Source organism: Bos taurus, chromosome 2 (assembly GCF_002263795.3).
Source record: "Bos taurus isolate L1 Dominette 01449 registration number 42190680 breed Hereford chromosome 2, ARS-UCD2.0, whole genome shotgun sequence".
Classification (NCBI taxonomy): Eukaryota; Metazoa; Chordata; class Mammalia; order Artiodactyla; family Bovidae; genus Bos; species Bos taurus.
Window position 1 is genome coordinate 20,629,509 of NC_037329.1, and position 14,994 is coordinate 20,644,502.

The 14,994-nt window shown below is 38.8% G+C and overlaps 1 protein-coding gene across 7 annotated transcripts in view; it reads right to left on the reverse strand.

Annotated features, from left to right (window-relative positions):
* Positions 1-14,494, reverse strand: part of MTX2 (metaxin 2) — a 75,537-nt gene extending 61,043 nt beyond the window's left edge. For 6 of the 7 annotated variants that reach the window (XM_059876710.1, XM_059876699.1, XM_024977911.2 and 3 more), the window contains exon 1: positions 14,266-14,494. Coding sequence is in view for 2 of the 7 variants with exons in the window: in XM_059876694.1 (XP_059732677.1) it covers positions 14,266-14,305 (40 nt within the window). In the remaining 5 variants the exon portion in view is untranslated. The remainder of the gene's footprint in view (positions 1-14,265) is intronic. The other variant, NM_001101240.1, reaches the window with a different exon arrangement.
* Between the last annotated feature and the right edge of the window lie 500 nt (positions 14,495-14,994).

Below are 14,994 nucleotides of genomic sequence, written 5' to 3' on the forward strand. Positions count from 1 at the left end.
TTCGCAGATGACGATGGTAGTGGTGGTGGCAGTGATGGCGACAGCAGTTAAGATTCCTCAAGAATTTTACAGCTAATATCTAGCATATATTTTAAAATGCTTACAAGTCAGTAATAAAGATGACAACTCAGTCTTTTCAATGAGCATAGGATATGAATAGATATTTCTCCATGAATGGCCAACAAGCACATGAAAAAATCCTCAATATCATGAGTCACTAGGGAGACACAATTCAAAACCACAGGGAGATGCCACTTCAGAGCCACTAAAATGACTATAATTAACAAGACAGACAGTAACAAATATTTAAAGGCTTTGGAGCATTTGGAATTCTCACACAGTGCTGGGGGGATATAAAATGTTTAGTGGTTTCTGAAAATTACCATTATGACTCAGAATTCCACTCTTAGGATTTCACCCATGTGAAATGGGAAAACATATGCACATACAGATTTGTACAAGAAAGTTCACAGCAGCATTATTCATAATAATCAAATGGTGGAAGCAACCTCAATGACCATCAGCTGATGAGTAAACAAAATGTGGTATACCCATACCACAGAACACTATTTGGCAATAAAAAAGAATCAAGTAGAATACCTGATGGATGCAACATAGATGAATTTCAAAAGCATTATTCCCAGTGAAAAAAGCCATGCTAAAGAATACACACTGTATGATTCCATTTATACAAGATATTCAGAAGAGGCAAATCTACAGACAAAGTAGGTTAGTGGTAGACTAGGCGGGTCTGGGAAGAGAAATGATTGTATATAGGCAAGAAATTTCTTTTGGGGGTGAAGAAAATGTTTGTCCTACAACTGGATTATGGTAATAATCACATCTCTATAAATATACTAAATTTTTTTAAATTTTACATTTAAAAAGGTATATAAATTATAGATCATAAATAGATCTTAAAACACTTCTTGCATTTATTGTGCACTTAAGTGCTTGACATAGAAACCATTTCACAACTTTATGAGGTGCGTGTGTGCTAAGTCGCTTCCATCGTGTCTGACTCTTCGCGACACTATGGACTATAGCCCACCAGGCTCCTCTATCCATGGGTTTCTCCAGGCAAGAATACTGGAGTGGGTTGCTGTGCTCTCCTCCAGGGGATCTTCCTGACCCAAGGACTGAACCCATGTCTCTTATGTTTCCTGCATTGGCAGGCAAGTTCTTCAGCACTGGCGCCACCTGGGAAGCCCTTGATGAGGTAGACACTACTATTATCCCTATTTTACTGTAAGAAAACTAAGGCACATCCACAAATAATTTGCCGAAGTCAGTGCTAATCAGTAACAAGGGCTAGGGTTTGTCAGGTAGTGGCTCCCGCGTCAATGAACACACAACTGTATTAGCTAACCTCTTACAGAACCCACAAATCAACATACTTGGGTAATAATTATTATAACTAATTACAATTAAAGCAATTATAATCATTCTACAACAATGGTTCTCAACCCTTAATATACAAGAATCCCCTAAAAAACTTCATAAAAATGTATTTCCATCAAACCCTAAACTCAGAGATTCTGATACTATAGAAATGAAGGCCAAGAATCCAAACTTGCCACAGGCATGCCCAGTAAATCTGATGAAGATGGTCTGTGACCACCAAAAAAAAAAAAAAAAAAGACTGTCCAGAGGGCATGGAGTACACCTGAAATAAGAGTAAGTTCTTTTCACCCCTTTCATTCACTTGCCTCATTAAAGACTGGCAGTAAGGATCTGTGTAGATTAATTTTATTCAAGAAGATTTTTGCCCATCTTATTCTACTTAAGTATTTGTGGATATGGCTTAAAGCCATGTTTTAAAACATGCTTTAGTTAACATGTTGCAACTTTACAGTGTTCCAGAATAAGCTTTTAAGATTAATGAACTGAGGCCGCACTTGTTCTGGAAACAGAAAGTGGTTAAATGATAGTTTTTCCATTAGATGTAATCAATAAGGAAAGTAAAATTAAGTTAGTAGTTATGAGATTTGAATGTGAGCCATTTGAACCTATCTATTTGAAAGTAGAGATCAATTTCAAAAAGTTACTCAAGGATCAATTTCATAAAACAGACAAATTTCTGGAGGTTAACAAGGGTGAAGAAAACAAATTCATAGCATCATCAAGCCAATAACCCAGACTACAGTGAATACAAGCTAAAACTGAAAACGTTCCATTCTTATTCAGTAAGGATTCATATGTCATCCTCTCAAAGGGTTATGTTTAGACTCTGTCTCATTATAAACATGATCCATCATTTTTCATTAATTTCCAATAAAAAGCTGGCCAACTCCAAGTGACTATGAATAGATATGAAACTTGTAGCTAGGGCTCAAAATGTGAATTTTGTTTTTAAAAATGGTAATCTGGAATTCATAAAAGAGGACACACTGACACCACGTCTGAGCTTTTCTCAGAAACAAAGATGAATATGTGATCAATAGCAGAGCTATACAAAAACAGCTGGTTTAGATTAAAAGCACAATATCTGGCCAAAAAACTGAGAAAAGACAGTCCCACACAAATATCAGACCTCAACACTGCTAACAATGTTAACCTCCAAGATGTAATGGTTTTCTAAATCTAATCCTAGTAAATGTAAAATAAATGTCCCTTCAACTAAGAAGCAATCCTCCCCACCACTGTAAACTCATTACAATCATTGTAATAATAGAATCTGTTATTTTAAGTATCTACTATGTTCTAATACTAGACATAGATTAACTCTCTATCAAGCTAGGTAACCAGAGAACTCTCTATTTCTCCTGCCTCACTCCTCTCTGGTAGCCATGAGACAAATGATTTCCTACAGAGGATTTGATCTGTTATATCTCCAGAAATCCTAGCAGAACTGCAAGATTCCCCAAGAACAACAACAAAAACAAAAAGACAAAATAAACAGGAAATAAGATAATACAGCCTAAACATCACAGAATCCCTTCATGAACAAGGAACGCAGGGAAAGAAAATCCTCAGAGAGGCAGAAAAAAATATATTAAAGCCTTTAACTGAACTACCACAGGTTATTAAACTTGCAAAATGTACCAAAGTGAAAGTGAAGTCGCTCAGTCGTATCCGACTCTTTGCGACCCCATGGAATGCAGCCCACCAGGCTCCTCCATCCACGGGATTCTCCAGGCAAGAACACTGGAGTGGGTTGCCATTGCCTTCTCCAATGCATGAAAGTGAAAAGTGAAAAGTGAAAGTGAAGTCGCTCAGTCGTGTCCAACTCCTAGCGACCCCATGGACTGCAGCCCACCAGGCTCCTCCATCCATGGGATTTTCCAGGCAAGAGTACTGGAGTGGGGTGCCATTGCCTTCTCCGAAAATGTACCAAGGACTATGATAAATAGACAAAGATTAATATAAAACTGCCACTGTTCTCTAGGATCTAATTTTGTTGAGTAGGTGGGGGGCACAGAACAGGGGGAGTGAGAAGAGGTGACTGAGATACACATAAGCATTTACAATACAATAAACAATACGGGGGAGTCGGGGGAAACACAGGCCTTGAAGTGAGACATGGCTGGGTTCCCCTCCCAATTCTACAACTTATCGCCTAAGTGACCTAGGCCAAGTTGTGTAATCTTTCTTGCCTCATTTACCTCATCTGTAAAAAGAGGAAAATGACCCACCTTTAAGGCTGTTGGAAGAATAAAACTAGATAAACTATGTAAATGCCATATACAATCTCTAAGCTCACAGAATGTATTCAGTAACATTAATATAAGCATCAGACCAGAGGTTTGTATAAAGCACTATAGGAATCTTCTCGAAGAAATAACCTGCTTGAGGAAGACAGGAAAGAATTCACAAGAGGAGATGAAATCTGAACTGAGTAAAAACACAAATAATAATAATCACAAGTGTGCCAGACAGAGGGTGAGGGTGCAGGGAGAGGAGTTCAGATGTTCACTAAACATCTAACACCCCTAACTCGGTTTGAGAGAAGAGAGGTAAAAGACTCAGTAAAGACTTCCTAAATTAGCGTCTGTATTCTAGGATATACCACTTTGTATTCAAATTATCAGTTTTGGTGGATGTGTCCCACACAAGGATGTTAAGTTCATCAAAAGCAACAACTGTTCCCCAGTTTTGTACCCCAGCACCTAGCAGGGCACACAGCACAAACTAGATACTCAGCTTAAAAATATATTATATGGAAAATACAAGCAGGTCTTTTGCTATCTAAAGCCTAAAAGATAATTGACAGCAAAAAATGGCTGTAAGTCTGGAAATAAAACCATCTAACCAAATTAACATCTCAGGTTAAGTCATGAAGTAACTTCTTCGGCTTATAAAAGTTCTCAGAGATAAAAATATATACAGCACAAAAACAGAGCTAAGTGTATAAGCATAATGAAATGCTTTTTATGGTTTCTATTTTGCTAAAGCAGTTACAGTTAATGGGAATTGCCATGACAAAATGATTGTTTTTATGAAAAGAACCTTCTTTATTACTAACCAATCAAATTTCATTTTTATTACTGATGTAGAAAAGTTCAAAACCATGATTCATTTATAAAGCGTACAAAAATAAGAAAAGTGTTCAAGAATAGAGTACAGGATCATTTACAAAGCAATAAAAAATTAAACATGCATTTCTCTTACTGCCAAGGCAGATACTTCTACACATAAATGTCTGTAGCTAGATTTGCTGAATATAACTTCTGTCTTTGAACAAAAAATGAGAAGCCTGAATTTAATATCTCATCTCCAGTTGACATCTTCAGTCCATCTGATAACTGCTTATCAAGAAATATCAAAAACGTTTGAAAAATGTTAAGTTTGATGATGTGTTCTTTCAATTTTCACTCAAATATGAAAGGCTTGAGCTAACATTAATAACTCAGAAGTTCTCACAGAAGAGAGACTGACAAATTGTATGGGGCACCAAAATCTCTTAAGCTAAAAATGAAAAGTCAAGTAATTTCAGAGTACAGATTGTTAATAAAGCATACAACAGTAGCAAAATTCATGTTATGCTTAATACAGACTATTACAAGGTCAAAAACAAGTCTCTCATGTGATCTTCACAGCATACCAAAGTTTTCTAAAATGAAACAAATTATTGGCTCTAAGAATTTGGTTTCCAACCTATTCATGAATACAAACATGTAAAAGAAAATAGATCACACTGATGTCAATAAATTGTGTTTTGCCTCTAATGTGAAGTATAACCTATTCTGTCTTTGTTTTTGCATCTGCCCCTTCAATATCTACTTCACAGGTGCCAAGGTGATAAGCACTACAGTTAGAGACTATTTCTACAATGAACACAAATGAAAAAAGATTCTCGGCAATGTTATGGCTGATTCAGTAACTTCTTATTAATCCTTCAGTGCCTTCCTCAATACTGGAAAATCCTCAGAATGCAGTTTACAAATAACTAACAAACCTTTATTTTCAATACAAAGAAATTTAATGTATTTTTTCAAATATCTGTTGCAATGATTATTAGATATTCGATATACAGATGTAAGAGCCCTGACTATCATTTCTTTATTCTCAATAAACCTTGTGACCAACAGCATCACTTCTATTATACAAAGGACTTTTAACCCATAGTTTCCACTTCACTGAGCCTCTAGAATCCTCCTGAAATGCTCTAAGTCCAGATTTCCCAGTATTCATGTGAAAGAAAGATGGAATAAAAAAGTTTATTACTGATATCAAAACAAAACTTGTAAACATGTCTGTACTTATTACACTTAACTTCATGTTTACATAAGGATGTCCTTGGAACTGTAAAACTACTTTCCGAGATGATACCATAAAGTAATGTTACTGCTAGAAGGAAATTATTAACACATTTAAATAATCAAACACCTGCATACCCACAATGAGATAAATGAAATATCCCAAGTCTTCTTTTTCATCCTTTACGTACTTTACGGAGCTTCTAAATAAAGAACAGAACAGACATTGCCCTGATTTCAAAAGATTATTAACTGTGCTATGATGAAATTGACTAATATGCTTAAAATATATCAACACATTAGTGAAGTACTAGTCACTAACTCAGAAAAGATGGTATAGTTAATAAAAATAAAGACACTTGGGATATTTTGGTGTCCAAAATATTAAGAGGATATTACAATGGTAACATCCTCAAAGGCACCAGGAAAACACAGGAATAACAGAAACTACCATGTACTAAACATACCATGTAGCACCCTAAGTGAGGTGCTTACCATACTTTATAAAATATACTGTCACCCTTTCACAAATACGGAAACTGGCCTATTAAGGTCTGCCCAAGATTATTAAACAAAAGGCTTAGAACTCAGTTCTATCTTACTCCAGTGCCCTTGTTTTTATACAAGTTTCAATTTCCTTATCCATAAAACAAAAACAACACCTAAAAGGATCAAATTGTTAGTATTATCTAGCACAGTAGGTCAAAAATGGACACTTACTCTTATCATCAACCAGATACATAACAACTAATTTTTTAAGGCTAAAACTTTTCAGCAAAACCTCATAAATAAACCACTACTGAAAAAGCCTCAGAGTATCTACACCTATGACCTATACTGAAGATTCAATTATATAATGAAGATAAATATGGCTGAAACTTATCAAAGGTATAATCTTGAAACAAATATCAGAATAATTCATTATAGGAGTAACTTTAATAAATGTAATAACTGTTTACAGATGTTTTATATTATTGAAATAAATTATGTATTCTATCTAAAAGTAATTTTAAAAGTTTTACCAAACTTGTATTTTTACACAAGAGGACAGAGGCAAAGTCCGGTGAGAGAGAAAAACTGATAGGTAAATGAGCCAAAAATAACATTCAGTTCAGTTCAGTTCAGTCGCTCAGTTGTGTCTGACTCGTTGCAACCCCTTGAATCGCAGCACACCAGGCCTTCCTGTCCATCACCAACTCCCGGAGTTCACCCAAACTCATGTCCATCCAGTCAGTGATGCCATCCAGCCATCTCATCCTCTGTCGTCCCCTTCTCCTCCTGCCCCCAATCCCTCCCAGCATCAGAGTCTTTTCCAATGAGTCAACTCTTCGCATGAGGTGGCCAAAGTATTGGAGTTTTAGCTTTAGCATCAGTCCTTCCACAGAACACCCAGGACTGACCTCCTTTAGAATGGACTGGTTGGATCTCCTTGCAGTCCAAGGGACTCTCAAGAGTCTTCTCCAACACCACAGAAAATAACATAAATGAACACTTATTGAGCACTTACTATGTGCCAGACACAATGCCAAACATTTTCTATTTTTTATCTAATCCTTAAATCATCTACAATTATCTTTACCAATTTGCAAATAAGAAACCTGAAGCTTAAAAAGGCAAGTGACTTGCCTAAGGTCACACTTTTAGCAAGTAGCTGAATAAGAACCCAGGTCTGACTCTCACTTCCAAGTCCACAAGGAGAAAGCAAGGAGAAGCAAGTGATCAGCACTGTAGAAGATTCCTGCAGTTTAAATTCAGTATCTCTCTAGCTTTTTCCATGTATCTGATGACAGTGTGGAACCCTAAAAGCTGGAGCAGAGATAGGTACATAGGTCTCTCCTGGTACAGAGATAGGCTAATGAGTCAGCCCTTTCCTGTCACAGTATTCCATCCCTTTGACTACTACAGTGACCACACCAAATGTGGTCACACAACCCAAATGCGAATACTGAATCATTCCCCAGGATATGTTCATACCCAACTATCTGTAAAAACTAATTTTTTAACCTGAAACTCAAGTAATGTGTTGAAAATCTTGCCAGTTTAAAAAAAAACCAAGTGAAAATTTAAAATACACAGGCTGTTATAAAAGATTCTGAAAACCATTCAATATCCAGACTATTTATCCTCCTTTTACAGTTCTTAATCTAGCACGTCCTTAACTAGAGATTCAAACTTTAGTTCAAAAATCGTAAGTTACCATTCCTTTAAACATCACTAAGTTAAAAGAAAAATTCAAAATTCTCTCCTTAAAAAAACTATCCAAATAAACTATTCAGTTAGATACACAAATATGTATTTGCCAAGTACCATTTATATCAGCAAATTCATATACACCTGTGATGGCTCTGAAGTCCATTAAACTGGTGAGACTACCTTTGCCAGAATACCCTTTCTACTGTGTCTTACTAGGGTGAGCTACAAGGGACATCCTCCAGCAGGTGTTGGGAACACAGAGGGAAGACAGCCACTTTGTAGCAAATACCTCCCAGTTATTCAAATACTACTCTAGGCAAGCTGGGAAGGAATTTTGCTGACATAATTAAAGCAAGCCCGAATGAGCTGACTTTATGTTAATCAAAACAGAGATTATCCTGGGTGGGCCTAACTTACTAACAAACAAAGCTCAGGCTCTGCAAGCAGCTGCACCTGCTCTCTTCTCCTGGAGCCCCTTCAGGGCTATCTACATTGTGGCCTTAGCATCTGGTTGGCCAACCTCCACAAGAACATATGCCTGTGTGTGTGTCTATGTGTCTGTCTGTCTGTGTGTGTTTGTATGTGTGTCTCCCTATCCACAGGGATCCCTATCCATTATCAGGCCTCCCTGTCCATCAACTCCCAGAGTTTACCCAAACTCATGTCCATTGAGTCGGTGATGCCATCCAACCATCTCATCCTCGGTCATCCCCTTCTCTTCCTGTCTTCAATCTTTCCCAGCATCAGGGTCTTTTCCAATGAGTCAGCTCTTTGCATCAGGTGGCCAAAGGATTGGAGTTTCAGCTTCAGAATCAGTCCTTCCAATGAATATCCGGGACTGATTTCCTTTCGGATGGACTGGTTGGATCTCCTTGCAGTCCAAGGGACTCTCAAGAGTCTTCTCCAACGTTTAAAAGCATCAATTCTTTGGCGCTCAGCTTTCTTTATAGTCCAACTCTCACATCCATACATGACTACTGGAAAAACCATAGCCTTGACTAGACGGACCTTTGTTGGCAAAGTAATGTCTCTGCTTTTTAATATGCTGTCTAGGTTGGTCATAACTTTTTTTTCAAGGAATAAGTGTCTTTTAATTTCATGGCTGCAATCACCATCTGCAGTGACTTGGGAGCCCCCAAAAATAAAGTCTGACACTGTTTCCACTGTTTCCCCAACTATTTGCTATGGAATGATGGGACCAGATGCCATGATCTTAGTTTTCTGAATGTTGAGCTTTAAGCCAACTTTTTCACTCTCCTCTTTCACCTGCATCAAGAGGCTCTTTAGTTCTTCACTTTCTGCCATAAGGGTGGTGTCATCTGTTTACCTGAGGTTATTGATATTTCTCCCAGCAATCTAGATTCCAGCTTGTGCTTCCTCCAGCCCAGTGTTTCTCACGATGTACTCTGCATAGAAGTTAAATAAGCAGGGTGACAATATACAACCTTGACATACTCCTTTTCCTATTTGGAACCAGTCTGCCGTTCCATGTCCAGTTCTAACTGTTGCTTCCTGACCTGCATACAGGTTTCTCAGGGGCAGGTCAGGTGGTCTGGTATTCCTATCTCTTTCAGAATTTTCCACAGTTTATTGTGATCCACACAAAGGCTTTGGCATAGTCAATAAAGCAGAAATAGAAGTTTTTCTGGAACTCTCTTGCTTTTTTGATGATCCAGCAGATGTTGGCAACTTGGATCTCTGGTTCCTCTGCCTGTTCTAAAACCAGCTTGAACATCTAGAAGTTCACAGTTCACGTGAACTATTGTTGAAGATTGGCTTGGAGACTTTTGAGCATTACTTTACTAGCATGTGAGATGAGTGCAAACGCGCGGTAGTATGAGCATTCTTTGGCATTGCCTTTCTTTGGGACTGGAATGAAAACTGACATTTCCAGTCCTGTGGCCACTGCTGAGTTTTCCAAATTTGCTGGCATATTGAGTGCAGCACTTTCACAGCATCATCTTTCAGGATCTGAAATAGCTCAACTGGAATTCCACCACCTCCACTAGCTTTTTTGTAGTGATGCTTCCTAAGGGCCACTTGACTTCGCATTCCAGGATGTCTGGCTCTAGGTGAGTGATCACACCTTTGTGATTATCTGGGTCATGAAGATCTTTTTTGTATAGTTCTTCTGTGTAATCTTGCCACTTCTTCTTAATGTCTTCTGCTTCTGTTAGGTCCATACCATTTCTGTCCTTTATTGAGCCCATCTTTGCATGAAATATTCCCTTGGTATCTCTAATTTCTTGAAGAGATCTCTAGTCTTTCCCATTCTATTGCTTTCCTCTATTTCTTTGCACTGATCACTGAGGAAGCCTTTCTTATCTCTCCTTGCTATTCTTTGAAACTCTGCATTCAAATGGGTATATCTTTCCTTTTCTCCTTTGCTTTTCACTTCTCTTTTCACAGCTATTTGTGAAAATTTGGCCTTGGAGTACAGAATGAAGCAGAGCAAAGGCTAATAGAGTTCTGCCAAGAGAACGCACTGGTCATAGGAAACACCCTCTTCCAACAACACAAGAGAAGACTCTACACATGGATATCACCAGATGGCCAACACTTTAATCAGACTGATTATATTCTTTGCAGCCAAAGATGTAGCAGATCTATAAAGTCAGCAAAAACAAGACTGGGAGCTGACTGTGGCTCAGATCATGAACTCCTTATTGCCAAATTCAGACTTAAATTGAAGAAAGTAGGGAAAACCACTAGACCATTCAGGTATAACCTAAATCAAATCCCTTACGATTATACAGTGTGAGAAATAGATTTAAGGGACTAGATCTGATAGACAAGAGTGCCTGATGAACTATGGATGGAGGTTCGTGACATTGTACGGGAGGCAGGGATCAAGACCACCCCTAAGAAAAAGAAATGCAAAAAAGCAAAATGGCTGTCTGAGGAGGTCTTACAAATAGCTGTGACAAGAAGCAGAATACTGTAAATAGTTGCTGAATAGTCACACTTACTAGTGAAATACAAGGTTTCATATAAATTATGTTAGCCATCATTTTTTTTGCTGTTGCCAAAATATAATCTTCCAAATTTTTATAATTACAACCATTTAAATTTAAAAGTAAAATATTCTCACTCCACCAACACACTATCCTTATTACTCTGAAATTACTAGTTAAAATTGAGTATTCTCCTACATTTTTTTGCTTACATATACCTATTTACACAGAATTCATTTATTTAAATAGTTCATACTATATATATATACACTATACATATATAGTTCATACTCTATATATATAGTTTCATACTACATATATATATATATATATATAGTTTTAAACTTGTTTTTATTAATATTTAAGATAATCAGAGTCTTCAGCCAATATGCTTAACAGCTATGTTGCTATTGTTGTTTAGTCACTAAGTCGTGTCTGACTCTTTCGCAACCCCACGGACTGCAGCCCATCAGGTTCCTCTGTCCATGGGATTTCCAAGTCAAGAATACTGGAGTGGGTTGCCATTTCCTTCTCCAGGGGATTTCCCCAACCCAGGGATTGAATCCATGTCTCCAGCATTGGCAGGTAGATTCTTTACCAATGAGCCACCAGGAAAGCTTAACAGCTATACTTCTATATTTTTAGTATCTGTAATAATGTGGCATGCTATAACTATACCCTCCCACGTGGCACAGTGATAAAGACTCTGCCTGCCAATTCAGGGGACACAAGAGATGTGGGTTAGATCCCTGGATGAGGGAATTCCCCTGGAGTAGGAAATGGCAACCCACTCCAGTATTCCTGCCTGGAAAAGCTCACGAACAGAGGAGTCTGGCAGGCTGTGAGGTCACAAAGAGTCAGACACAACTGACCACGCATGCTGTAACTTAACATATATTTAAGATGTCTCTGGGTTTTTGCTATTACAGATAATACTACAATTACTACAGTTGTATATTTCTTTAAATACTGGCCCTTATATTTCTATCAGATAAATCCCATAAAGAATTTCTGAGTTAATTCAGTTCAGTTCAGTCGCTCAGTCGTGTCCGACTCTTTGCAACCCCATGAATCGTAGCACGCCAGGCCTCCCTGTCTGTCACAAACTTCCGGAGTTCACTCAGACTCACATCCATCGAGTCGGTGATGCCATCCAGCCATCTCATCCTTTGTCGTCCCCTTCTCCTCCTGCCCCCAATCCCTCCCAGCATCAGGGTCTTTTCCAGTGAGTCAACTCTTCACATGAGGTGGCCAAAGTATTGGAGTTTCAGCTTTAGCATCAGTCCTTCCAATAAACATCCAGGACTGATCTCCTTTAGAATGGACTGGATGGATCTCCTTGCAGTCCAATGGACTCTCAAAAGTCTTCTCCAACACCACAGTTCAAAAGCATCAATTCTTCAGCGCTCAGCTTTCTTCACAGTCCAACTCTCACATCCATACATGACTATTGGAAAAACCATAGCCTTGACTAGACGGACCTTTGTTGGCAAAGTAATGTCTCTCCTTTTTAATATGCTATCTAGGTTGGTCATAACTTTCCTTCCAAGGAGTAAGCGTCTTTTAATTTCATGGTTGCAATCACCATCTGCAGTAGCATTTAAATAACTATTGCTATGTTAAGTTCCCCAAAAGCAGCTGTTTCTTACAGACTCCCCAATACTTTGAGGGCAACTGTTTTCCCCATGCCAGTGTCAGTACTAAAAATTATAGTATTCATTTCTGCCCATCTGACTGGGTGGAAATTAGTGATGGAGGGCATCTTTTCATATATTCACTGCTGATTTGCATTTCCCCTTTAGTTAACTGCCTGTTCTTATTCTTTATCTTTGATTCTGTTGGTCTGCCTTTTTCTTATTAATTTGTAGAAACTTATGTGCCTCATCATACGAAGCTTTTAAAATGTATCTGCAAAAATTCTATTAATTTTTTCTTCCATGCACTCTGAACTCTGTCTTGCTTAGGCATCCTACACTATATCACCTATATTTTTCCTAATTATTTTATTACAATTTGGTTTCTGTTCTTATTTTACACTTAAATTTTTAATCCATCTAGAATTTATTCTTGCAGTGTCATAACGTAGGAGCTGTCCCAACACGACTTATTAAATTATCCATCTATAAATGCCTCCTCCTAGAGTGATCACCCCAAATAGCTAAGATGGCAGACTGATCAAATTCATAGAAACTCCTAAATTTCAGGAACTGAAGCAAAGTTCCAAATTGATTAAAAGATATTCATTTTTTCCTTAAGAAATCACACATTAGGGTACATGTACACTGTATACCAATATCAGCATACACTATGAAATATTTTAATATAGCAATCTACATTCATGATCTAACTTTTTAAAAAACATGAACAGTAAAAACAAATAATCATTGCTTGAAATCTCAAGATTATTCATTGATTCAGGTCACGAATACTTATTGAGCACCAACTGACAGGTCCTCAAGATACTAGAAACAATGTAAGTATCATTCCTGCCTTCAAGAAGCTTGCAATCTAGTGGGGGCTTCCCTCACTTTTAGAAGACAATATCTTTGAGTGAGAAAAAGAAAAGAGAAATGAATTTTAACACAAATGTAATGAAAAACATTTGGCAAATTCCATGACATTCAATACTTTTCATTTCAAAAATACTACCTTATTGCAAAGGTACCTAAGTATCCTGGTTTCTGAATATTTACCGTACTCAATGAAAATACTTCTAGGACGTTTAAGACTAACTCCATTTAAAGATTAACCCATCAACCTATACCTACAATAGTCTCTCACTTTCTGAACAATATTTAATATCTTTCACTACAGTAAATAAGAACCTCGATAACAGAAATATATTCAATAACAGAAAATTTCAAAATATATTGTAAATCTATTTACAACAGTCATGTTCAGTCCGTCGAGTCAAAGGTGTTTCAAAAAATTCATGCAGCCTTAAAACTGGGTCAGTGAATGCTGGAGACCTAGCAAATGGCAATATGTGCTGCTCATTGGCCTCTCAAATGATAATGGCGACTCATTAGTGACAAGCACCTTAAACTTCAGGTCCCACACCGAGGCTGCCCCAACACTTAACTCTGAAGCTCTCGGATATGGCCACGCCTCCCACCTTAATTCCAGCCCACAGCGTTCTCCACTTATCCCAACACAGACCCAATGGGTAGCTGGACAAAGCACTGCCCAGGAAAAACGGATGGGATTCCCACTCCTCCAGGCTGACCTTAGCCAAGTTTCTCCCCCTGTTTTCTCATCCAGGAGATAGTAGTCAGTGCCCGCCTCTATCCCGAAGCTTGGGTTCAGCGTCTAATGCTGCAAAGCTGGAGGAAAGCTGCAGTGCTTAAAGCCGCACTGCTCCCTATGACTACCCCAGGACGGCCCCCGCCTCCGTCCGGGTCCGCGGCCACACACGCTACCTGCGATCTGGGAGACTAAGGCTTCCGCAACTAGAGACATGTCGGCTGGGCGGCCCTGCGCCCGCAGTTCCTGCTCCCCGAGATCCTCAGCGAACTCCCGCGCAACCCCGGCGGCTCCTGGATCCTAACAGGCCTGGCTCCAGCAGAGGCTTGGACTCCCAAAGCCCACCCCTGCGGCGACGGCGGCGGCAGCACCACCGGCTCAGACTCCAAGGTTACCGCCAGGCCTGGCCAGGAACTTCCGGCGCAGCTGACAGCGGCGCGCGAGCGCTTCCGCTGGCCCCGCCTCCGCCTTCTTTGGCATTTCCTGTCCCCGGGCTCCCGGCCACTGGGGGCCACCCCAGAAAGGGAGAGGGAGAAGAGAAGGGTATTTGATTCCCGACTCTGGCGTACAGGGTGGGCGGGTGTACCCCAGAAGTTTTCAGTTTCCTTTCCAAGCGAAATTTTTGTAAGCAAATACGTTTGTTTTGTTTTGTTTTATTTTTTTGTTAAAGTGATTTCAAACAAGAGGCAGTTGTTTGCCCATGATTCTATGTGCTCAGTCACTTAGTTGTGTCCGACTCTTTGCAACCCCATTAGCTGTAGCCCGCCAGGCTCCTTTATCCATGGGATTTTCCAGACAAGATGACTGGAGTGGGTTGCCATTTCCTTTAAATTTTATGTTTATACAATTTTTAAAGGTTAAACTCCATTTACATTACAAAATATTGGCTATATCCCCTGTGTTGT